Source organism: Oncorhynchus gorbuscha, linkage group LG22, assembly GCF_021184085.1.
Source record: "Oncorhynchus gorbuscha isolate QuinsamMale2020 ecotype Even-year linkage group LG22, OgorEven_v1.0, whole genome shotgun sequence".
Lineage (NCBI taxonomy): Eukaryota > Metazoa > Chordata > Actinopteri > Salmoniformes > Salmonidae > Oncorhynchus > Oncorhynchus gorbuscha.
The window spans coordinates 33,743,070-33,767,767 of record NC_060194.1 but is presented as its reverse complement, the minus strand read 5'-3'; the positions used below and the strand labels follow the sequence as shown (position 1 = coordinate 33,767,767).

Sequence of the window (24,698 nt, the reverse complement as noted above, 5' to 3'; positions counted from 1 at the left end):
TCAATTAGTATTTGGTAGCATTGCCTTTAAATTGTTTAACTTGGGTCAAACGTTTCGGGTAGCCTTCCACAAGCTTCCCACAATAAGTTGGGTGAATTTTGGCACATTCCTCCTGACAGAGCTGGTGTAACTGACTCAGGTTTTGTAGGCCTCCTTGCTCGCACACGCTTTTTCAGTTCTGCCCCCAAATTTTCTAGAGGATTTTCTAGAGGTCAGGGCTTTTTGTTGTCCTTAAGCCATTTTACCACAACTTTGGAAGTATGCTTGGGGTCATTGTCCATTTGGAAGACCCATTTGCAACCAAGCTTTAACTTCCTGGCTGATGTGTTGAGATGTTGCTTCAATATATCCACGTTTCCTTATGCCATCTAATTTGTGAAGTGCACCAGTCCCTCCTGCAGCAAAGCACCCCCACAACATGATGCTGCCACCCCCGTGCTTCACGGTTGGGATGGCGTTCTTCGACTTGCAGGCCTCCCCCTTTTTCCTCCAAACATAATGATGGTCATTATGGCCAAACAGTTCTATTTTTGTTTCATCAGACCAGAGAACATTTCTCCAAAAAGTACGATCTTTGTCCCCATGTGCAGTTGCAAACCGTAGTCTGGCTTTTTCAAGGTGCTTTTGGGGCAGTGGCTTCTTCCTTGCTGAACGGCCTTTCAGGTTATGTCGATTTAGGACTCGTTTTACTATGGATATAGATACTTTTGTACCTGTTTCCTCCAGCATCTTCACAAGGTCCTTTGCTGTTGTTCTGAGATTGATATGCACTTTTCGCACCAAAGTACGTTCATCTCTAGGAGACTCCTTCCTGAGTGGTATGAGGACTGCGTGGTATAGTTATGCACGTTCAAAGTGTTCTGTTTTTTTGTCTCATTTCTTGTTTGTTTTACAATAAAATGTATTTAGCATTTTCAAAGTGGTAGGCATGTTGTGTAAATCAAATGATACAACCCCCCCAAAATTGATTTTAATTCCAGGTTGTAAGGCAACAAAATAGGAAATATGCCAAGTGGGGTGAATACTTTTGTAAGCCACTGTACTGTAAAACATTGGCCATAGCCCATTACAGTCTTTAAAGAGCTGAAATATTTGAATAGAGCATATTGAAGAGCATGGGTATTTACCTCGACTAACCTGTACCCTGCACATTGACTCGGTACCGGTAACCCCTGTATATAGCCTCATGAATGTTATTTTATTGTGTTACCTTTTTAGTATATTTTTTCATGTTTTACTTTAGTTTATTTAGTAAATATGAACTCTACTTTCTTAAAACTGCACTGTTGGTTAAGAGCTTGAAGGGTAAAGCATTTCATGGTAAGGTATACACTTGTTGTATTCTGTACATGTGACAAATCAAATTTGATTGGATTTTGATTTGACTTTGTATCTTTGGAGCCCTGAAATTCATTAAACGGAAATAGGCAAACAATGAATTGTTTAATATATTGACTTGTGTTTTGTTGGGCTGGGTTTGAAGAAGGCAAACCAACACAATGAAGAAATTTCAACAGGTGAATGCTTTGGGGATCATTTTGACAGACAACCAAGAGGAGATGGCCACATTGGAAATGTATGGAATATAAATATATTGTAGATTAAGGTAAACACATTTTGGACATTTAAAGTAGGGAAATGTTTCATATGTTGTAGATTACACAGAGAGAGAGAGAGAACCTATAGATGAAGAGAACTCAGCAACATTATAAAGGTCAGGAAGGGAGTGAGGGAATTATTAAATAAATTAGTAAAACCGATGATCTATGTGCATGTTTTATCGTGCTTTATTGTGTCATGTCTTTGCTGTGTCTAAGGGTTTACGTCAGGGGAGTGGAGGGATTTTGCAATCAAGAGTTCTAGCTATTACCCTGGTGACATCATACGGGTGACGTCCACGCTGTGAGTCTTACATTAATGTGATGAAATGTGTATGCATTTGTGTGTGAGTCAAGGGATGTGAGACAATGTGATGAAGATTATTATTTTTTCTTTTTATCAACCCATTCATAAAACACACATACTGTATTTGCCAACCAGCAACCACTATTCATGATTCACTAAATTGCCCTGGGGATAAAACAATGACACAAAGACAAGAGCCTCCTGACAGTTTACTTAAAAAAACAAGACTTTTGCATATTGACGTCATCATCACGCCCCAAAAACACAGCATTGCCAGACAAGTCACAGGAGCTACAATGCTGAAGCATGCGTTTAACGTTTTCTCACCACCAAATATGGTAGTGAGAGGTAGTCGCGGGTAGTGGAAGAGTGTGGAACTCGGACCGATTTTCTGCTAATTTTCTTATCAATGAAACATATGATCTCAATAAATGTTTATGTTCCCAAAACTACAATCTGTTATGGACACAGTTCACAAAGTTTTATAGACTTTATAGACAAAGACTTTATAGACTTTATAGACAAAGTTTTAAAGTTTAAAAAAAATTGCTTTGTTTAGAAACATTGAATTTGGCCACACGCGAACTTCAGAGGAGGCGTTGCCTACTGGAAATATGCAAATACATGCTACAACGCACCAATAGGATCTCGCTAGCTCATGCTTGGCTTTGCCCACCTCCTTGCTTGTTCTGTCCACTATGTTTCATTTGCTCCCACTGTAAACGACACAGATGAACTATCTTGGGTTGGTTATAAATATTTGTTGCTATTGCTTCACATGTGAGTTATACTATTAGCTAGCTTGCTGACCGTATTTTGTAACATTTATATTGTAATCTGTATTGTTACTAATTTGACTCATATGGTAAATTTATAAGATATTAATAAAGATCAACCATGTAGGCGATTTGAATAGGTAGAGAGGGGTTGTAGTTGGCTTCCACGACCATGGTTTCTTGTTAGCTACTATAACGTTAGCTAGCTTCACCAGAAGCAGATTCAGATCATACATATTCTTCATTTGTTGACCGCTCCTTAAGCGAAATTGGTCAAAATGAGATGTTTCACTTGACAAAAAAATGATCTTGGCTTGTCAGTTAACTCGTAGCTTCCTATGGAGAGATGAAGGAGGAGGAGCTAAAGAGATGGGGTGGAAGAGGAGGAGCAGAAGGAAGAAGAAGGGATGACGAGAGAAGGATAGGAGAAGCTGGTGAATGAGGAGAAGATGAAGCGAGAAAGAGAGCAGTGGATGGAATAGGAGGTAGGGGTGGAAGAGGAGGAGTTGAAGAAGGAGGTGCCAGGAAGCGTCTGGATGCCTCTCCCACTCTGGGCTACTTCAGAGTGGGAGAGAGACTCAGTGAAGGCTTCAGAGGATGAGGAGAGAGGTGAAATGAATGACCTTGGGCAGGGGGAGGAGATTGGGTTAGAAATTGTGTGTGTGTGTAAATGTACATTTCTGTGGTCTATACAACATGGCTTCATATCTTCATTTCTTCCTCCTTTCCTTGTAGTTCTCTTTGTGGACAGAGTGCTGACGGAGATCAAAGGGCAGGCCGCCCTGGTTGCCATGGATGTGACTGGAAGTGTCATCCGCCAGCAGCTGCTCCCGTTGACTAGCCCTGGCCTGGTGGGGGAGGTGCTGGTCTGGTGGGGGAGGTGCTGCTGCTTCAAGACAATGTCATGTGAAAAATGTGGGGGTCACGTCGTGGAGAGGGCCCTCAGGCAGATGCCCAGATGGAGAGCTGAATCTGATGGTTACCAATCTGAAAACAACATCTAGGCCCTGAAATGTCTTGTGTTAGGTAACTTCGTTAAGGTCATAACACTTATAATGAATCTTACTTGTTTATTTCTCTTAGAAAAGAGCTCATCGGAGGAGAAGTCAGCCACCACAGAAGGAGATACAGAGACAGAAGGGGAGGATTAGGGGATACTGGAGGCCCAGGTTCTGTCACTGTGTCGTGTGGTGAGGGAGCACTGTGCAGAGTTCATCAGACAAACACATGGCTCCCATGTAGCTCGCACGCTCATACATGTACTGGCAGGCTGCCTCGGTCCAGCCCACCCAGGTACACACACACACACACACACACACACACACACACACACACACACACACACACACACACACACACACACACACACACACACACACACACACACACACACACACACACACACACACACACACACACACACACACACACACACACACACACACACACACACACACACACACACACACAAAATGATCCAAACACACTCATACACACTAATTTATCTTGTCTGTGTATTTTGATTCAGGTGTAAAGGACAGGAATGTCACCACTCAGCTGACATATGTCGTTTTGGTGGGAACTGAAAACCCTGTCTACCTCTTTGATGAACAATGGCAAGGATTCTGTCATCAAGCTACAATATATTGAACTAAGCTCCACATTGCACTTCATAGTACATCTTCATAGTAGATATTCATAGTACATACTATTGGAGACATTTTCTCACAGTGGCATTACATGACCTATCTCTCCGTCAGTGTGTGTGACCCATGCTGTGGCTAGTACAGTGCTCCAGCCCATGTAGACGGTGTGTCACAGAAACCGGCCCAAGCTCTGCAAACCTCTCACCAAAGGCATTGTGAAGTACCTGACATCACTCAGCTTTGCTCCTGGAGTTAGGTGATTAGAGGAAGTCTACATGCTGGACAAAGACCATTTCCCTGTTCGTTCAAAGTGTGGCAAGGACTTCACAAGAAAATATGAGCTTGTTGCACATTAAACGATATACATTGAAGACAGACCGTTTCAGTGCTGTAAATGAGAGAAAACTTTCTGTTGCATCTAACATCACACAGGAGAACTTGCCACGGAGAGAAGCCACACAAATGTACCCTATGTGAGAATGTTCAGCTGCCTCAATATTCTGAAAAACCACCACAGAGCTGACATAGGTGAGCAACCTTACCCTTGTGTCCAATGTGAGAAGAGGTTAAGCTGTTCTGGCGATCTGTCGAAACACCTCCGTATCCACACCGAGGAGAAATACAAGTGTTCCATATGCGAAAAGAATTTCCGACACTCGACCACTCTGAAAGGCCATCAGAAAACCCACTCCGAGGTCAGACCCTTCTCTTGTGTGCAGTGTAGAAAGACCTTCAGCATGTTCGAAAGCTCCAAATGTCATGAGAAAATTCATACTCACCAGAGATTACAGCTTTGGTCACTGTAGGATGGGTGTTAAAACTCCTAGTAATCCGAAATCACATCATTCACGAGGAACCATTTCACTGTGGTGAGTGTCGCAAGACCTTCACTAGAAATGACACTTTCAAGAAACACCTCTACTCTGGTGCTGAAGAGTACAAATGCTCAAATTGCGTGAAAACACTAAGCTCTGCCAGGAAATTCAAACTCCATGTCCGAAATCACCAGGGGGAAAGAACGATATACGATTGCCCCGACTGTGAGAAGAGTTTCAGTTCAGTAGCGTATTTAAAGAAGGACCAACAGCTCCACACTGGGAAGAAGCCCTGAAGAGTCCTTCTTCTACCTTGGGCAGCTGGGCCACACCGGAGAAGGGGCACACGTCTGTACCCAGTGTGGGAAGACCTTTGCCCAGCTTATTCACCTCAGAAGGCATGAGAAGATCCACTCTGGGGAGAAGCCCCACCAGTGTGGTGTATGTGGTAAGGGTTTAGGCAGGAGAGATCATCTGAAAAGCCATCTGCAAACTCATGTAGAAAAAGAGGGATCGTTTGTCACAAGATGTGATTGAATACTGTTAAGTTTTTGTTTTTGTCAACCAGTGTTTCCTGAAAATATGATTGATTTGACTGCACTTTGTATGGTAACATTTATTTTGAAGGAACTATTTATTTACAAAGAAATCTTGACTGATTCATGCATTATATTTGTCAAATCTGCACTTTTTCCAAAAGCCATGTCATGCTTATTTTTGTTTTTCATTGGGAATCAATACATTTTTTGGTTAATCAATTTAACTTCCTCTATTGTCTCTAGTGATGTGCTCAGTCCGTACGGACTCAGGAGAGACGAAGGTTGAAAGTCATGCGTCCTCCGATACACAACCCAACCAGCCGTACTGCTTCTTAACACAGCGCGCCTCCAACCCAGAAGTCAGACGCACCAATGTGTCGGAGGGTACACCGTGCACCTGGCAACCTTGGTTAGCGCTCACTGCACCCGGCCCGCCACAGGAGTCGCTGGTGCGCAATGAGACAAGGACATCCCTACCGACCAAGCCCTCCCTAACACGACGCTAGGCCAATTGTGCGTCGCCTCACAGACCTCCCGGTCACGGCCAGTTAAGACAGAGCCTGGGCGCGAACCCAGGGACTCTGATGGCACAGCTGGCGCTGCAGTACAGCACCCTTAACCACTGCGCCACCCGGGAGGCCCATGTGCTCAGTATTTCAACTGGAAGCACATGTCATAATGGTATTTCAGCTAGAAGCACTTTTCATAATGGTATTGCAACTGGAAGCACTTGTCATAATGGTATTGCAACTAGAAGCACATGTCATAATGGTATTGCAACTAGAAGCACTTGTCATAATGTTATTTCAGCTAGAAGCACTTGTCATAATGGTATTTCAACTGGAAGCACATGTCATAATGGTATTTCAGCTAGAAGCACTTGTCATAATGGTATTTCAACTGGAAGCACGTGTCATAATGGTATTTCAGCTAGAAGCACATGTCATAATGGTATTTCAGCTAGAAGCACTTGTCATAATGGTATTGCAACTAGAAGCACTTGTCATAATGGTATTTCAGCTAGAAGCACTTGTCATAATGGTATTTCAACTAGAAGCACTTGTCATAATGGTCTGGTTAAAAAGGCCTCTTTCCAGCTCAGCATGAAGAATAAACCCACAGGGTAGCCTAGTGGTTAGACATTTACATTTGACATTTAAGTCATTTAGCAGACGCTCTTATCCAGAGCGACTTACAAATTGGTGCATTCACCTTATGACATCCAGTGGAACAGCCACTTTACAATAGTGCATCTAAATATTTTAAGGGGGGGGGGTGAGAAGGATTACTTTATCCTATCCTAGGTATTCCTTAAAGAGGTGGGGTTTCAGGTGTCTCCGGAAGGTGGTGATTGACTCCGCTGCCCTGGCGTCGTGAGGGAGTTTGTTCCACCATTGGGGAGCCAGAGCAGCGAACAGTTTTGACTGGGCTGAGCGGGAACTGTACTTCCTCAGTGGTAGGGAAGCGAGCAGGCCAGAGGTGGATGAACGCAGTGCCCTTATTTGGGTGTAGGGCCTGATCAGAGCCTGGAGGTACTGAGGTGCCGTTCCCCTCACAGGTCCGTAGGCAAGCACCATGGTCTTGTAGCGGATGCGAGCTTCAACTGGAAGCCAGTGGAGAGAGCGTTGGACTAGTAACCGGAAGGTTGCAAGTTCAAATCCCCGAGCTGACAAGGTACAAATCTGTCGTTCTGCACCTGAATAGGCAGTTAACCCACTGTTCCTAGGCCGTCATTGAAAATAAGAATTTGTTCTTAACTGACTTGCCTGGTTAACTAAAGGTTAAAAAAAAAGGGCCACACAATGCTCTACACTTCCCACTAGATGGCAGTGTGATTGCAAAGAATCACATGATGATAATGCACTGCAACTTCACCATTAATCAGCACATGTCTGTATGGATACTACTGTATCTACTGGATACTACTGTATCCATACAGAGAGAGCTTATAGGCTGATAGCATTGGAGGTAAAATATGTTATTGAGTAAATTCAGTTTATCCTCTTCACGTAATCTATTGTGCATAATTGTTTTCAACAATTCAAATCGATACTAATGTCATAAACCCATTATGTCATCTCTAGCCAAAAAGAGCTTAAGAACCACATGTCATTTTCCTTCCCCCCTTGGCCTGCTGTTAATCCACATTAGGGGGGTTAGTGGGATTTCAGACCATATTGGTGTTGATTTGCCACTTTTCCTCTGACAATGCAATCACTTAGAATGATGCGTTGTCTCTACTATATTCTGTGGGGCAACAAAATCTTCATGAATAAGAAGCCACACTGTACTCCATTTAGTGGTGTGTTTCTCTCCTTGGAATCTCTGTGGTTGTTTATTAGTGTGCATGTATAATCTGATGTATATGCACAGGGGAAGCCGGCAGAACACTGACCTTTAGGGTACAATGAGGCAGTGCTCCATGAAAATAAATCAACCATTCCCCTGGGATTCAGAGCAGCTTCCCTCAATGCCATTCAACGTCTTAGTTACTTCAGTACATGGCAGGTATCAGTACATGAGCACAGCTGCTTTCATCTGCATTCTGCTCCATCCCCTTCCTGCTAAATTGCCTCTTTCATAACATACCGCCACACGTATGCACTCACACACACATACACAGAAACAAAGATATGCATATTAATATCATTGTGTGTTTAGAGATGTAGCCTATACTCCAATTCACTAAGAATTAGTTTACTTGTTTTTAGGTAATGTTTTAAAGATTAGTCAGGATATAAATGCTATCTGGCATAGATATTAGTACACCTCTTTCACCTCTTTACCTCTCTCCCCATCCCTCCTCTTCATCTACCCAGCCTGTCTCTGTCTTTGCCCAGAGAATGAGTCAGCATAGGAGTGATAGAAGGCATCTGGCATCTGTCACGATTTGAGAGACTGATCAGGTTTCCGTGAAGAATCATGTCTCATTTTCTATAATTTTACACTTTGCTTTACCTCTGTACTCTCCAATTTGAGCTTCTCATTATGTGGTGCATGTTCAAATGTGATTTCAGTGTGACAGTGAGTCTACAGCTATTTTTGAGAGTGTTACTGTGATTTGGATAATATGTTAATGCACATGTGGTGTTCCTCAAGTGTACAGTATATTTGTCAGTTTGTGCAGGCCTGTGTTAGAGAGAGGTGTGTATTAAAATGCTCTGACAGGTCTTAGGCTGAATATAATATTATTTTCCTCTACTTTCTCTTGAACACAGACAGCACCTCACTGCTTATTTCTGTCCCTCTATCTTCTGGGAAAAAAACAAAACAACCTACTCCAAAAGATTGAAAAAAACAAAAGATAAAAAGACAGATGCCAAAGGACTCTGGGACTCTGTGTCTCCTTGACAACAGTCTCCAAGCAACCATCACTCTTCAACCCCCATCTCCCCCTACTCCTCTGTCTGTCCCTTCCCCTATCTTCCCTCTCCATCTCAAGAGTTCACCTGGATTCACTTCAGCTAGCCCCCATGAACATCAGTAGTTCTGAGTCTGTAGCTTTGGCTGTGTATTCCCCTCTGAAGGGGAACAGAGTGTGTGATGTTATTTATGCCCACAAACTAGGGGAAAGTAGAAAGAACTGTGCAATACTGGGACACAATACCTGAACGGTGGTAAATGCCAGAAGACTTGTCCTTGATGAATATTTCTAATGTTTTCTTTCTGGAGGAGTACAATAACATGTTGACATTGAAGTTCTTTTTTTTATCCCCCGAAGTGTTGCCGTTGTACTTTTAATTGTAGAACTGACACAGCAGAAAAAAATGTTTATCCCCCGAAGTGTTGAGGTTGTACTTTTACTTGAAGAACCTACACAGCAGAAATTTAAACAATAGCATATATACCTGCCCTCAATAGCCTTTGTATAACTTTTGTAGTAAACCCTTTAGGATGACTTGTGTCTGTATGTGTCGTGCTCAAGGGCACAACAGGAGGCAATGACATCTAGGATTCGATGCCAGCAAACCTCCGGTTGCCAGCTCACTTCCCGACAGATTTTTCCCGTCGGTCCTGGGTCTCGACCTGCCAAACGTCTGGCTGCTGGCTTGCCTCTCTAACTGCTAGGCTTCCTTACAACACTAGTATGCTATTGTCATGTTCACACAAATGAGACAAGAGCATAACACTCATCAAGGACGTCAAACAAAATGAATTTATTCTCTTTGGAAAGACAAGAGTGCAAAAAAATAGACTGTGACAAATAAGTGAGCATGTAGCTAAATGTATATCAATGATGTTGCCACCCACTGTCAACACATCCAAGCAACGTTTCCAGAAGGCTTATTATTGTGTTTGCCTGTGTGGCCAGCCCCCACAGTGCTCTGTTCTATGGTAGTGAATGTTTATGTACATGTTCCGTATGTACGTACTGTATGTACACAATTTCAGCAGGTAAAAAAACAATGAAAAACACGAAACAACCACAGGTAGGCTAGTTGAGTCTTTCTCGTCATCTCTTATACAGTGCCTTCGGAAAGTATTCAAACCCCTTGACTTTTTCCACATTTTGCTACATTACAGCCTTGTTCTAAAATGGATTAAATAAAACAATTCCTCAGCAATCTACACACAATGAATGCCCCATAATGAAAAAGTGAAAACAAGTTTTTAAGAGATTTTTGCAAATGTATTATAAATAATAAACATAAATACCTTATTCACATAAGTATTCAGACCGTTTGCTATGAGACTCTAAATTGAGCTCAGGTGCATCCTGTTTCCATTGATCCTCCTTGAGATATTAATACAACTTGATTGGAGTCCACCTGTGTTATATTCAATTGATTGGACATGATTTGGAAAGGCACACACCTGTCTATATAACGTCCCACAGTTGACAGTGCATGTCAGAGCAAAAACCAAGCCATGAGGTCAAAGGAATTGTCCGTAGAGCTCGGAGACAAGATTGTGTCGAGGCATAGATTTGGGGAAGGGTACCAAACAATGTCTGCAGGATTGAAGTTTCCAAAGAACACAGTGGCCTCCATCATTCTTAAATGGACTCTTCTTAGAGCTGGCCGCCCGGCCAAACTGAGCAATCAGGGGAGAAGGGCCTTGGGGAGAAGAACCCGATGGTCACTGACAGAGCTCTAGAGTTCCTCTGTGAAGATGGTCGAAACTTCCAGAAGACAACCATCTCTGCAGCACTCCACCAATCAGGCCTGTATGGTAGAGTGGCCAGACGGAAGCCACTCCTCAGTAAACGGCATATGACAGCCCACTTGTAGTTTGCCAAAAGGCACCTAAAGACACTCAGACCATCAGAAACAAGATTCTCTGGTCTGATGAAACCAAGATTGAACTCTTTGGCCTGAATGCCAAGCATCATGTCTGGGGAAATCTGGCACCATCCCTACGGTGAAGCACGGTGGTGGCAGCATCATGCTTTGGGGATGCTTTTCAGTGGTAGGGACTGGGAGACTAGTCAGGATCGAGGGAAACATGAACGGAGCAAAGTACAGAGAGATCCTTGATGTAAACCTGCTCCAGAGTGCTCAGGACCTCAGACTGGGGCGAAGGTTCACCTCCAACAGGGCTACGACCCTAAGCACACAGCCAAGACAATGCAGGAGTGGCTTCGGGACAAGTCTCTGTCCTTTAGTGGCCCAGCCAGAGCCCAGACTTAAACCCGATCAAATCAAATCAAGTTTGTTTGGTTACATACACATGGTTTGCAGATGTTAATGTGAGTGTAGCGAAATGCTTGTGCTTCTAGTTCCGACCATGCAGTAATATCTAACAAGTAATCTAACTATTTCACAACAACTACCTTATGCACACAAGTGTAAAGGAATGAATAAGAATATGTACATATAAATATATGGAGGAGCTATGGCCGAACGGCATAGGCATGCAGTAGATGGTATAGAGTAGAATATATACATATGAGATGAGTAATGTGGTGTATGTAAACATTACATAAAGTGGCATTGTTTAAAGTGGCCAGTGATACATTTATTACATCCAATGTTTTATTATTAAAGTGGCTAGAGATTTGAGTCAGTTTGTTGGCAGCAGCCACTCAATGTTAGTGACAGCTGTTTAACAGTCTGATGGCCTTGATAGAAGTTGTTTTTCAGTCTCTCTGTCCCAGCTTTGATGCACCTGTACTGACCTCGTCTTCTGGATGGTAGCGGGGTGAACAGGCAGTGGCTCTGGTGGTTGTTGTCCTTGATTATCCTTTTGGCCTTCCTGTGACATCGGGTGGTGTAGGTGTCCTGGAGGGCAGGTAGTTTGCCCCCTGTGATGCGTTGTGCAGACCTCACAACCCTCTGGAGAGCCTTGCGGTTGTGGGCGATGCAGTTGCCGTACCAGGCTGTGATACAGGAAGCTCTCGATTGTGCATCTGTAAAAGTTTGTGAGTGTTATTGGTGACAAGCCAAATTTCTTTAGGCTCCTGAGGTTGAAGAGACGCTGTTGAGCCTTCTTCACTACGCTGTCTGTGTGGGTGGACCATTTCAGTTTGTCTGTGATGTGTACGCAGACAACTTAAAACTTTCCACCTTCTCCACTACTGTCCCGTCGATGTGGAAAGGGGGGTGCTCCCTCTGCTGTTTCCTGAAGTCCACGATCATCTCCTTTGTTTTGTTGAGAGTGAGGTTATTTTCCTGACACCACACTCCGAGGGCCCTCACCTCCTCCCTGTAGGCTGTCTTGTCATTGTTGGTAATCAAGCCTACCACTGTAGTGTCGTCTGCAAATTTGATGATTGAGTTGGAGGCGTGCATGGCCACGCAGTCATGGGTGAACAGCGAGTACAGGAGAGGGCTGAGAACTCACCCTTGTGGGGCCCCAGTGTTGAGGATAAGCTGGGTGGAGATATTGTTTCCTACCCTCACCACCTGGGTGCGGCCCATCACAAAGTCCAGGACCCAGTTGCACAGGGCGGGTTCGAGACCCAGGATCTTGAGCTTAAAGAGGAGTTTGGAGGGTACTATGGTGTTAAATGCTGAACTGTAGTCGATGAACAGCATTCTTTCATAGGTATTCCTCTTGTCCAGTATTCCTCTTATCGATCTAACTTCTCTGGAGAGACCTGAAAATGGCTGTGCAGCAACACTCCCCATCCAACCTGACAGAGCTTGAGAGGATCTACTGAGAAGAATGGGAGAAACTCCCCAAATACAGGTGTGCCAAGCTTGTAGCGTCATACAAAATACTCAATGCTGTAATCGCTGCCAAAGGTGCTTCAACAAAGTACTGAGTAAATGGTCTAAATACTTATGTAAATGTGATATTTCAGTTTTTTATTTTTAACACATTTGTAAAAATAATAATAATAATAATGTTTTAGCTTCGTCATTATGGGGTATTGTGTGTAGATTTATGAGGGAAAAAACAATTTAATCAATTTTAGAATAAGGCTTTAACGTAACAAAATGTGAAAAATGTCAAGGGTTCTTAATACTTTCCGAAAGGCACTGTATAATATATATTCCTGTGTTCCTCTAGCAAGCCAATGTGCTCTGACTCAGCCTCAGTCAGCTGTTATTGGAATGGGTACTACCAGTCTGTGGGTTCTGCCAGTCGGTGGATTCTGCTAGTCTGGGGTTCTTGCCAGTCTGTGGCTTCTCTCAGTCTGTGGGTTCTGTCAGTCTGTAAGTTCTGCCAGTCTGTGGGTTCTGTCAGTCTGTAGGTTCTGCCAGTCTGTGGGTTCTGCCAGTCTGTGGGTTCTGTCAGTCTGTAGGTTCTGCCAGTCTGTGGCTTCTGTCAGTCTGTAGGTTCTGCCAGTCTGTGGGTTCTGTCAGTCTGTAGGTTCTGCCAGTCTGTGGGTTCTGCCAGTCTATGGGTTCTGCCAGTCTGTGGGTTCTGTCAGTCTGTAGGTTCTGCCAGTCTGTGGGTTCTGTCAGTCTGTAGATTCTGCCAGTCTATGGGTTCTGTCTCCTTGCCCAATTAAATAGGATCATGATTGAGTGCGGGATGTTTAGCATTGAGTCAATGTAAAGGAGAGTGTAGTGGGACAAGTGGCCAGATTCCATATAACCGCAAGACTTGAGTTTACATTCACTTTCAAAATAGCTCCTGTAATATATGACCTGCTCCAACCAAGTTTTCTCATATATGGGATTATTGAGCACTACCTACACTACAGAAAAAAATTATCTCCAAAAGCAATACCTGATATAAAGGGATTATGCAGCAGCGACATTAAATCTGATCGGTATAAAAAGTGCAAGATGAGGCTTTTGAAAAGGGCATTGCATTGGAGATCAGGGGAGGGATAGTATACCATAGCTTCCGGCCAATAAGAAGTAAATCCAGGACGTTGTTATTATAATTATATGAGCCTACTGGGCAAGTCTTATCACTGCAAATCTATTCACTGTGTAACATCATGCTTTTAAACAGGGACTTAGGTCTACATTAGATCTCTATCAGTCTCTACATAATCATTAGGTCTATATTAGATCTCTATCAGTCTCTACATAATCATTAGGTCTACGTTAGATCTCTATCAGTCTCTACATAATCATTAGGTCTATATTAGATCTCTATCAGTCTCTACATAATCATTAGGTCTACGTTAGATATCTATCAGTCTCTACATAATCATTAGCTCTACATTAGATCATCAGTCTCTACATAATCATTAGATCTCCATCAGTCTCTACATAATCATTAGGTCTACAATATATCTATATCAGTCTCTACATAATTATTAGGTGTACAATAGATCTCTATCAGTCTCTACATAATCATTAGGTCTATATTAGATCTCTATCAGTCTCTACATAATCATTAGGTCTACATTAGATCTCTATCAGTCTCTACATAATCATTAGCTCTACATTAGATAATCAGTCTCTACATAATCATTAGGTCTACATTAGATCTCCATCAGTCTCTACATAATCATTAGGTCTACAATAGATCTCTATCAGTCTCTACATAATCATTAGGTGTACAATAGATCTCTATCAGTCTCTACATTATCATTAGGTGTACATTAGATCTCTATCAGTCTCTACATAATCATTAGCTCTACATTAGATAATCAGTCTCTACATAATCATTAGGTCTACATTAGATCTCCATCAGTCTCTACATAATCATTAGGTCTACAATATATCTCTATCAGTCTCTACATAATCATTAGGTCTACAATAGATCTCTATCAGTCTCTACATTATCATTAGGTTTACAATAGATCTCTATCAGTCTCTACATTATCATTAGGTGTACATTAGATCTATATCAGTCTCTACATAATCAGACACTACATGCCTCTTGGGTGTATTAATTTGTGAGCAATTCTTTTCCATCTTGCACATTTTCCAATCACCGTTTTTCCTTCTTGATACATTAATCTTTCTCCAATATCACTCTTCTTTGTTTTTTTTCTCTCTCATTGCGCAATGAGTCGTCTCGTATCCATCTCATCTCGCAATTCTGATGACTTCACCCTCTCTCTCTCTCTCTCTCTCTCTCTCTCTCTCTCTCTCTCTCTCTCTCTCTCTCTCTCTCTCTCTCTCTCTCTCTCTCTCTCTCTCTCTCTCTCTCTCTCTCCACTTCTCACCATCCTCCTATTCATTTTCCCCTTCTATAATTTATCTCCCATCCCCTGTTGTCCTCCTTCATTCTTTCCCCGTTTCACACACCTCCCATCCCCTCTCTCTGTCTGTCTGATGTGTCACATTGCACTGAGGTCATGGCAGGAGCGTGATTTCTGTCGGAGGATCTTGCTCCCCCGGTGCCTGCTCATCTCCCTGTATTGGCCTCGGTCCCTGTCTCCTCGGCCGTAGGAGCGTGGCACCAGGCCAGTCAGGAAGCGCTTGGCCTTGCTGGTCAGGCTCTCCCTGCGCCCCGCCCCGGGGTCCCCCTCCGTCCAGCCTGGCCCCACGCAGTCACCCCTGGCAGCCTTCACTGCCCCCTCCAGCAACTCGGTGGTGCCGTGGTCCAGGGAGGCAGACAGCTCCAGATATTGGCAGTCATACATCATGGCACTGGAGTGGGCCTCTGGAACACAGAGAGAGGGGCGAGGGATGAAGCAATAGAGAGATACCATGACAGCCATGTTTAGTGGAAAGGTCAGTTGGGCTTATCCTAATATCTACTACATATAACAGCTGATTGAACGGAGTCTTAAGAGCGGAATGAAAATGACATTTTTTTTTATGGAGCTGAGCCGTTCTCAGCTGAGCCGAGGCAGGGAGGAGCCACAATAAGATGAGACCACCATGAGATTATAGTGTTGTGGTGGCAGTGGCTGAGGTGGGAAGAGGATAGAGGAGGGGAGTAGAGAGGAGAGTGAGCGAGAGAGAGAGCAAGAGGGAGAGAGAGAGCAAGGACAAAGAAGGAGAGAGGGAGGAGGGGAGGAGAGAGGGTAGAGGGGGTGACAGAGGGAAGAGGGGGTGACAGAGGGAGGAGGGGGTATCAGAGGGAGGAGGGGGTATCAGAGGGAGGAGGGGTGACAGAGGGAGGAGGGGGTATCAGAGGGAGGAGGGGTGACAGAGGGAGGAGGTGTAGGGAGAAGGCAGACTAAGCATTAGAGAGAGCAGTAGATATTAAACAACAGCATTGTGTTATTAACGATGGTTAGAGCTCAGTGAAAGCTGCTGTGGGAAGGATGGCTCATAATAATGGCTGGAACAAAGCAAATGGAATGGCATCAAACTATGTGTTGGATGTATTTGATATCATTCCCCCTATTCCGCTCCAGCCATTACCAAGAGAGCCTGTCCTCCCCAATTAAGGGAAAGTATTCAGGCCCCTTGCCTTTTTCCACAGTTTGTCATGTTACAGCCTTATTCTAAAATGTATTCAATTATTTTTTCCCTCATAAATCTCACATAATACCCATAATGACAAAGTAGTTTTAAAAATAACCCTTTGCTATGAGACTTGAAATTGAGCTCAGGTGCATCCTGTTTCCATTTATCATCCTTGAGATGTTTCTACAACTTGATTGGAGTCCACCTGTGGTAAATTAAATTGATTGGACATGATTTGGAAAGGCACACACCTGGCTATATAAGGTCCCACAGTTGAAATTGCCTGTCAGAGCAAAAAAAAGAAGGAATTGTTCGAAGAGCTCCGAGACAGGATTGTGTCGAGGCACAGATCTGGTGAAGAGTACCAAAATCATTCTGCAGCATTGAAGATCCCCAAGAACACAGTGGCCTCCATCATTCTTAAATTTAAGAAATTTGGAACCATCAAGACTCTTCCTTGGGCTGGCCGCCTTGCCTGAGCAATCAGGGGAGAAGGGCCTTGGACAGGGAGGTGACCAAGAACCCGATGGTACATTTTTTAATGTTATTTAACCTTTAATTAACTAGGCAAGTCAGTTAAGAACACATTCTTATTTACAATGACAGCCTACCAAAAGGCAAAAGGTCTCCTTATGGGGATGGGGGCTGGGATTCAAAATAAAAATCAAGGACAAAACACACATCACAACAAGAGAGACAACACAACACTACATAAAGAGAGACCTAAGACAACAACATAGCATGGCAGCAACACATGACAACACATTATGGTAGAAACACAACATGACAACAACATGGTAGCAACACAACATGGCAGCAGCACGACATAGTAGCAGCACAATACATAGTACAAACATTATTGGGCACAGACAATAGCACAAAAGGGGAAGAAGGTAGAGACAACAATACATCAAGCAAAGCAGCCACAACTGTCCAGTTTGAGTGTTTGTTGCAGCTCGTTCCAGTCGCGAGCTGCGGTGGTCACTCTGACAGAGCTCCAGAATTCCTCTGTGGAGATGGGAGAACCTTCCAGAAGGACAATCATCTCTGCAGCACTCCACCAATCAGACCTTTATGGTAGAGTGGCCAGACGGAAGCCACTTCTCAGTAAAAGGCACATGATAGCCTGCATGGAGTTTGCCAAATGGCACCTAAAGACTCTCAGACCATGAGAAACAAGATTATCAGGTCTGAGATTGATCAGAGATTGATTAGTTGCTCAGCCCCCACCCTGTTTCTGCGCCCTCAACTTCCAGACATGTCTCAGTGCTGTTGTGCTGTTTGTTTTTTGTTTTTTATTTTTTTTACATTTAATACATTTACGAACATCTTAGTTTTTTCTTCACTCCGGACGCTTTATCTGCACATGGTTCTACAGGACCTCCATCAGCCGAAGCTAAGTAGTAACATTAACACTATGCCATCTAATTGCAGTTGCTGCATTCATAATATACAGGAGAACTATCGCCTTATGGTGAGGATAGCCATGTTGCTAACTCAGCTTCAAATGCAATCGTTAGGCAAGGGTAATTTATGTGTAGGAAAGGATGAAATAGCATCTGTGCCACCAGTAAGTACAGATAGTATATAAATCCCCTCGCACAGTCCCCGCAGCCAGACAATTTTTTTCAAGGCTTCTGGAATGAAATGGTGTCGGCATAACCGGTATCGTTCATTCAGCCGACAGAAACTTTCAACCGGTTCTCCCCATTAAGCAACAAGTCGGAGTCAGGAGCCTTCTCAGGTCTCTCAACCACCCGTTACTGAGTCTGAGCTGCCGAAGCCTCCCACCATTAGCTCTGACAAATTGAAAACCCTAGTCATTGGCGACTCTTTTACCCGTAATATTAGACTTAAAAAAATACACTGTTTACCAGGGGGCAGGGCTACCGGCATAAAGGCTAATCTGAAGATGGTGCTGGCTAAGGCTAAAACTGGCTAGTGTAGAAATGTAGGTTTGGCAAAACAAAACATTTTATGTTATTTAACTCGGCAAGTCAGTTAAGAACAAATTCTTATTTTCAATGACAGCCTAGGAACAGTGGGTTAACTGCCTGTTCAGGGGTAGAACAACAGATTTGGGATTTGAACTTGCAACCTTCTGGTTGCTAGTCCACCGCTCTAATCACTAGGCTACCCTGTCACCCCACATGGTGGTGTTCGCCTTAGCAATCTCACTGGAATAAAAACCTCCATTCCTGTCATTATTGGAAGAGATTGTGATAGCTCTCATCTCAAAATAGGGTTACTTAATGTTAGATCCCTCACTTCCAAGACAGTCATAGTCAAAGAACTAATCACTGATCATAATCTTGATGTGATTGGCCTGACTGAAACATGGCTCAAACCTGATGAATTTATTGTGTTAAATGAGGACTCTCCTCTTGGTTACACTAGTGACCATATACCCCGCACAGCCCGCAAAGGCAGAGGTGTTGCTAACATTTATGACAGCAATTTCAATTTACAACCCAATTTACAGCCTACTCAGTCATTTTTATAGCTACTGTTTACAGGCCTCGTCGGCAGTATACAGCGTTCTTCACCGAGTTCCCTTAATTCATATCGGACCTTGTATTCATGGCAGATAATATTCACATTTTTAATGTGACTTTAATATTCACATGGCTTTCGGAGCCATTATCGACTCAGTGGGTTTTGTCCAATATGTCTCTGGACCTACTCATTGCCACAGTCATACCCTGGATCTAGTTTTATCCCGTGGAATACATATTGTGGATCTTAATGTTTTTGTCAGGATTTGGCCAGGGTTGTTTCGGTTTTTGGTCACTAGATGCCCCCATTTTGCTTTTTGACCTTTTGTTTTCCCTTGATCCCCATTATTATTTGCACCTGTGCCTCGTTTCCCCTGATTGTATTTAAACCCTTAGTTTTCCTCAGTTATTTGCTCTGTGTTTGTATGTTAGCACCCAGGCCTAGTATTCTGTGTACTCTTGTTGATCCCGGTGGGATCTTTTGAGGCTTTTTATGCTATACCTACCACCTTGTGGATTTACCTTTTTGTCTTGGAGGATTACCTTTGTTTTTGTGGAATTCCTTTTGAGGTTGTGGAGTTACATGTTTTCCTGAAGGACTTCACTTTTTTACTTCATTAAATACACTGTCTCAAGTACTGCTGTGTCTGCCTCATCTTCTGGGTTCTGCCGACTATTCGTGGCTCAGTTGGTTAAGTGACTATTTCTCACTCCGGAGACCCGGGTTCGTAACTGGGTCCTGACAGAAACACAGAGCCAAAAATGAACCCAGAGGCAGCCAGTTCCCAGGACCTTGTTGCCATGCTGTCCCACCACCAGTCCAACGCCACGAAGCCGCCCTGGTTCAGCAAGAGGCCTTAATGGCTAGACATTCTCATCTTCTGTCGGAGATGCTGACTTCCATAAAGCAGATATCTGATCGACTTACCCCGGCAACAGTTCCCGTCCCAGTACCTCAGATTCATGTACCCATGGCATTTAACCCCCTGGCTGAACCTAGTCTTCCACCTCCCCAACGGTTCTCAGGTGATCCAAGTGCTTGTAAAGGGTTTCTCACCCAATGTTCTCTCTCCTTCGAGCTGCAACCCTCGTCGTTCCCCACCGACCGGTCTAAGATCGCATATATCATCACTCTGCTGTCGGAAAAAGCCCTGGCTTGGGCTACTGCTGTGTGGGAAGCCCATAGTTCCTGTTGTGCCAGCTACTCTGCCTTTGCTGAGGAATTCAAACGAGTGTTTCAAGGCCCAAGCAGTGGTCCTGACTCAGCCAAACAGCTCCTGACTCTCCACCAAGGTCGGCGCAGCGTGACGGACTATGCCATCCAGTTCCGCACGGTGGCAGCAGCGAGTAGCTGGAACAACGAGGCGCTCACGGTGTGATTTCTGAAAGGCCTTTCCGACACTATCCAAGATGAACTGGCCACTCGGGAACCACCGGACAATCTCGAGTCCCTGGTCAAGTTGGCCTCACGCATTGACCAGCGTCTGAGAGAGAGAGAACTCAACCGTAGACCTCTAGCCCCTATCAGTCCCATCTCCGAGTCCCCACCTTTATCCTCGCTGGCTACACCGGAACCCATGCAGATTGGACGCATCTCCCAGGCTGAGAGAGACCGCCAGATGAGGGAGCGACGCTGTCTATATTGCGGCAAACAGGGCCATTTCCGTTCCACGTGTCCCGGGCTCCAGGGAAACGCTCTGTCCAGTACAGACCGGGGGGAACTGTAACGGGAAACATAACCTCCTCCCATCTGTCCAACTCCCGTCTGCTCATTCCAGTCACCCTTTCCTGGGACAACCACAAGCTACACCTTCAAGCCTTTGTAGACTCTGGAGTCGCAGGTAACTTCATGGATGGTGTCTGGGTGAAGGAGAATGGCGTTCCCTCTGAACCTCTAAGTGACTCCATGAGGGTTACTACATTGGATGGAAGCCCTTTGGGATCTGGACTTGTCACTCATGTCACTACCTCCTTGCAACTTTCAGTTTCACAACACCAGGAATTGATGAACTTTCATTTGACCTCCTGTTCCGAGTTCCCTCTCGTCCTTGGATACCCCTGGCTTCACAGCCATAACCCTCACATCGACTGTTCTGTGGGCACTATCAAGCAGTGGGGTTCTACGTAATATAATAATAATAATATATGCCATTTAGCAGACGCTTTTATCCAAAGCGACTTACAGTCATGTGTGCATACATTCTACGTATGGGTGGTCCCGGGGATCGAACCCACTACCCTGGTGTTACAAGCGCCATGCTCTACCAACTGAGCTACAGAAGGACGTGCCAAGCTACTTGTATTTTCCCGAATTCCCCGAGTTCTACTCCCGAGTCTTTAGAATCCATCGACCTGACCCGAGTTCCCGAGTGTTACCATGACCTCAAACTGGTATTTAGCAAACAGAGGGCCACCATGCTACCACCCCATAGACCTTATGATTGCCCCATCAAACTGTTTCCGGGCACTTGCCCCCCCAGGGGTCGGATCTTTTCCCTATCTCCACCCGAACGAGCTGCTATGGATACCTACATCAAGGACGCTCTGGAAGCAGGCCTCATGCGTCCATCCACCTCCCCCGGCGGGAGCAGGGTTTTTCTTTGTGGCCAAGAAAGACGGTGGATTACGTCCTTGCATCGACTACCGGGGACTCAATGCCATAACCGTCCGTAACCGTTACCCGCTACCCCTTATGGCCACAGCCTTCGAGCTGCTCCAGGAAGCAGTTGTTTTCACTAAGCTTGACCTGCGGAACGCATACCATCTTGTGCGGATCAGACCTGGTGACGAGTGGAATACCGCTTTCAACACGCCTACTGGTCACTATGAATACTTGGTGATGCCCTTCGGCCTGACCAACGCCCCAGCGGTGTTCCAAGCGCTCATAAACGATGTGCTTAGGGATATGCTTAACATATTTGTGTTCGTTTACTTGGATGACATCCTCATCTTTTCAAGCTCTCTTCAAGAACACACAAAGCATGTCAGACAAGTACTCAAACGCCTTCTAGACAGCCATCTGTACGTTAAGCCGGAAAAATGTGAATTCCATTCATCACGAGTACAATTCCTGGGATTTGTAGTGGAACCCGGTCGAGTCCAAATGGACCCCAGGAAGGTAGGGGCGGTAGCGGATTGGCCCACCCCCAAATCCATTAAGGAAGTTCAGTGTTTCCTGTGCTTCACTAACTTTTACCGCAAGTTCATCAAGAACTTCAGCTTGGTGGCAGCCCCTCTCTCAGCTTTAACCAAGGGTGGCAATGCAAGGTTTTTGTGGGGAAGAGAAGCTGAGACGGCCTTCCAAGGACTCAAGCAGCGCGTCCTCTCTGCTCCCATCCTGATACTACCGACTACGGATGAACCGTTTGTGGTGGAGGTAGACGCCTCAGAGGTTGGTGTTGGAGCTGTCCTGTCTCAGAGGGGTGAAGACAAGAAGCTTCATCCGTGCGCTTTCTTCTCACACCGGCTTACCCCGGCTGAGAGGAACTACGATGTGGGGGATCGTGAACTCCTAGCGGTTAAGGAATGGAGACACTGGCTCGAGGGGGCTTCTCACCCGTTTCAAGTGCTTACGGACCACAAAAATCTGGAGTATATCCAGCAGGCGAAGCGGTTGAACTCTAGACAAGCTAGATGGTCTCTTTTCTTCAATCGATTCCAGTTTATCCTCACCTATCGGCCCGGGTCGAAGAATCTCAAACCGGATGCCCTGTCCCGAGTCTACGCTCCTGCCATTCGAGATGACACGGACATGCCTGTCCTTCCTGCTGCTAAGATCGTGGCTCCGATCTCGTGGCAAGTTGAGGATACCGTGAGACAAGCTCAAGCTATCGAACCGGACCCGAAAGGAGGTCCTGCCAATCGGTTGTTTGTCCCCAAGGCAGTGAGGACTCAGGTCCTTCTGTGGGGGCACTCCTCTCGCCTCACCTGTCACCCGGGCATAGGTCGCACCTTGGAGTTCATCCAGCGTAAGTTCTGGTGGCCTACCATAAGAGAAGACGTTGCCACTTTCGTCAATGCCTGCCCCGTGTGCTGCCAGGGCAAATCTTCTCACCTTCGCCCTCAAGTACTCCTTCACCCTTTACCTGTTCCCCACAGACCCTGGTCCCATATCTCATTGGACTTTATTACTGGCCTTCCTCCATCCCATGGCAATACTACTATCCTAGTCATAATCGACAGGTTTTCAAATGCGGCCAGGTTCGTCCCTCTGACTAAGTTACCTTCTGCCAAGGAAATGGCTGAGTTGGTAATTAATCATGTGTTCCGAGTCTTCGGCATTCCTCAAGATATGGTTTCTGACAGAGGTCCCCAGTTCGCCTCAAGGTTTTGGAAGGCCTTCTGCCAACTCATGGGGGCTTCTGCCAGTCTATCTTCAGGGTACCATCCGGAGTCCAACGGCCAAACAGAGAGGATGAATCAAGAGCTGGAAACCACCCTCCGATGTATGACTCGTAACAACCCGTCCACATGGTCGTCCTTCATTGTTTGGGCCGAATACGCGCACAACACCTTGCGCTCCTCCTCGACTGGTATGTCCCCGCACGAGTGTCAGTTTGGCTATGCTCCTCCATTGTTCCCGGACCAGGAGGCAGAAGTCAGAGTGCCTTCAGCCTTGAAATTCGTCAGACGCTGTCGGCTTATGTGGAGGAAGGCCCGTCTTAATCTTATGCGTTCCTCACAGAGGTACCAACAACAAGCCAACAGACGTCGCCGTCCCGGGCCCACCCTGCGCCCCGGCCAGAGAGTCTGGCTCTCCACAAGAGACTTACCACTACGGGTGGAGTCTCGCAAGCTGTCCCAAAAATACATCGGTCCCTTTAAGGTTGCCAGGAGAGTTAACCCAGTTTCTTATCGCCTACACTTACCCAGATCCCTTAAGATTAATCCCACGTTTCACATTTCCTTATTAAAACCTGTTGTTTTTTCTCCCCTTGTCCCGGCAGACAGACCTCCCCCTCCGCCTCGTGTCATTGGAGGTCAGCCGGTTTATACCGTCCATCGGATACTGGATTCCCGCCGGGTGCAGCGGTCCTGGCAGTATCTGGTGGACTGGGAAGGCTACGGTCCCGAGGAGCGCTCCTGGGTTCCTGCCAAAGACATACTGGACCCTGACCTCATTCGTCAGTTCAGGGCCCTCCACCCCGAGAGAGGTGGTAGGAACGTCAGGAGCCGTTCCTAGGGGGGGGGGGATTCTGTCAGGATTTGGCCAGGGTTGTTCCGGTTTTTGGTCACTAGATGCCCCCATTGTGCTTTTTGACCTTTTGTTTTCCCTTGATCCCCCATTATTATTTGCACCTGTGCCTCGTTTCCCCTGATTGTATTTAAACCCTTAGTTTTCCTCAGTTATTTGCTCTGTGTTTGTATGTTAGCACCCAGCCCTAGTATTCTGTGTACTCTTGTTGATCCCGGTGGACTCTCTTGTGGAATTCTGTTTTTTGTTCTTGTTTATTTATTTTTGAGTATCTTTTGAGGCTTTTTATGCTATACCTAGCACCTTGTGGATTTACCTTTTTGTCTTGGAGGATTACCTTTGTTTTTTGTGGAATTCCTTTTGAGGTTGTGGAGTTACATGTTTTCCTGAAGGACTTCACTTTTTTACTTCATTAAATACACTGTCTCAAGTACTGCTGTGTCTGCCTCATCATCTGGGTTCTACCGACTATTCGTGGCTCAGTTGGTTAAGTGACTGTTTCTCACTCCGGAGACCCGGGTTTGTAACCGGGTCCTGACAGTTTTTCCTCATAATCCTGGACTATCGGACCACCATTTGATTATGTTTGCAATCACAACAAATAATCTGCTCA

General features: G+C 45.1%; 1 protein-coding gene and 1 long non-coding RNA gene across 3 annotated transcripts in view; one reads left to right on the top strand and one right to left on the bottom strand.

The window, feature by feature from the left end:
- Positions 1-3,009: 3,009 nt before the first annotated feature.
- On the top strand, positions 3,010-5,996 carry LOC124010173. Of its 2 annotated transcripts, none has more exons than XR_006834376.1 (3): positions 3,010-3,166; positions 3,417-3,974; positions 4,210-5,996. It is a non-coding gene; the product is annotated as an uncharacterized LOC124010173 (long non-coding RNA). The 2 variants fall into 2 exon arrangements; XR_006834375.1 differs by having other exon boundaries at positions 3,010-3,290.
- Positions 5,997-12,978: 6,982 nt separating this feature from the next.
- LOC124009192 (GTP-binding protein REM 2-like) overlaps positions 12,979-24,698 on the bottom strand; it is a 34,953-nt gene continuing 23,233 nt past the window's right edge. The window contains exon 5 of the mRNA XM_046320755.1: positions 12,979-15,641. Coding sequence (XP_046176711.1) covers positions 15,316-15,641 — 326 coding nt within the window. The 3' untranslated portion in view covers positions 12,979-15,315. The remainder of the gene's footprint in view (positions 15,642-24,698) is intronic.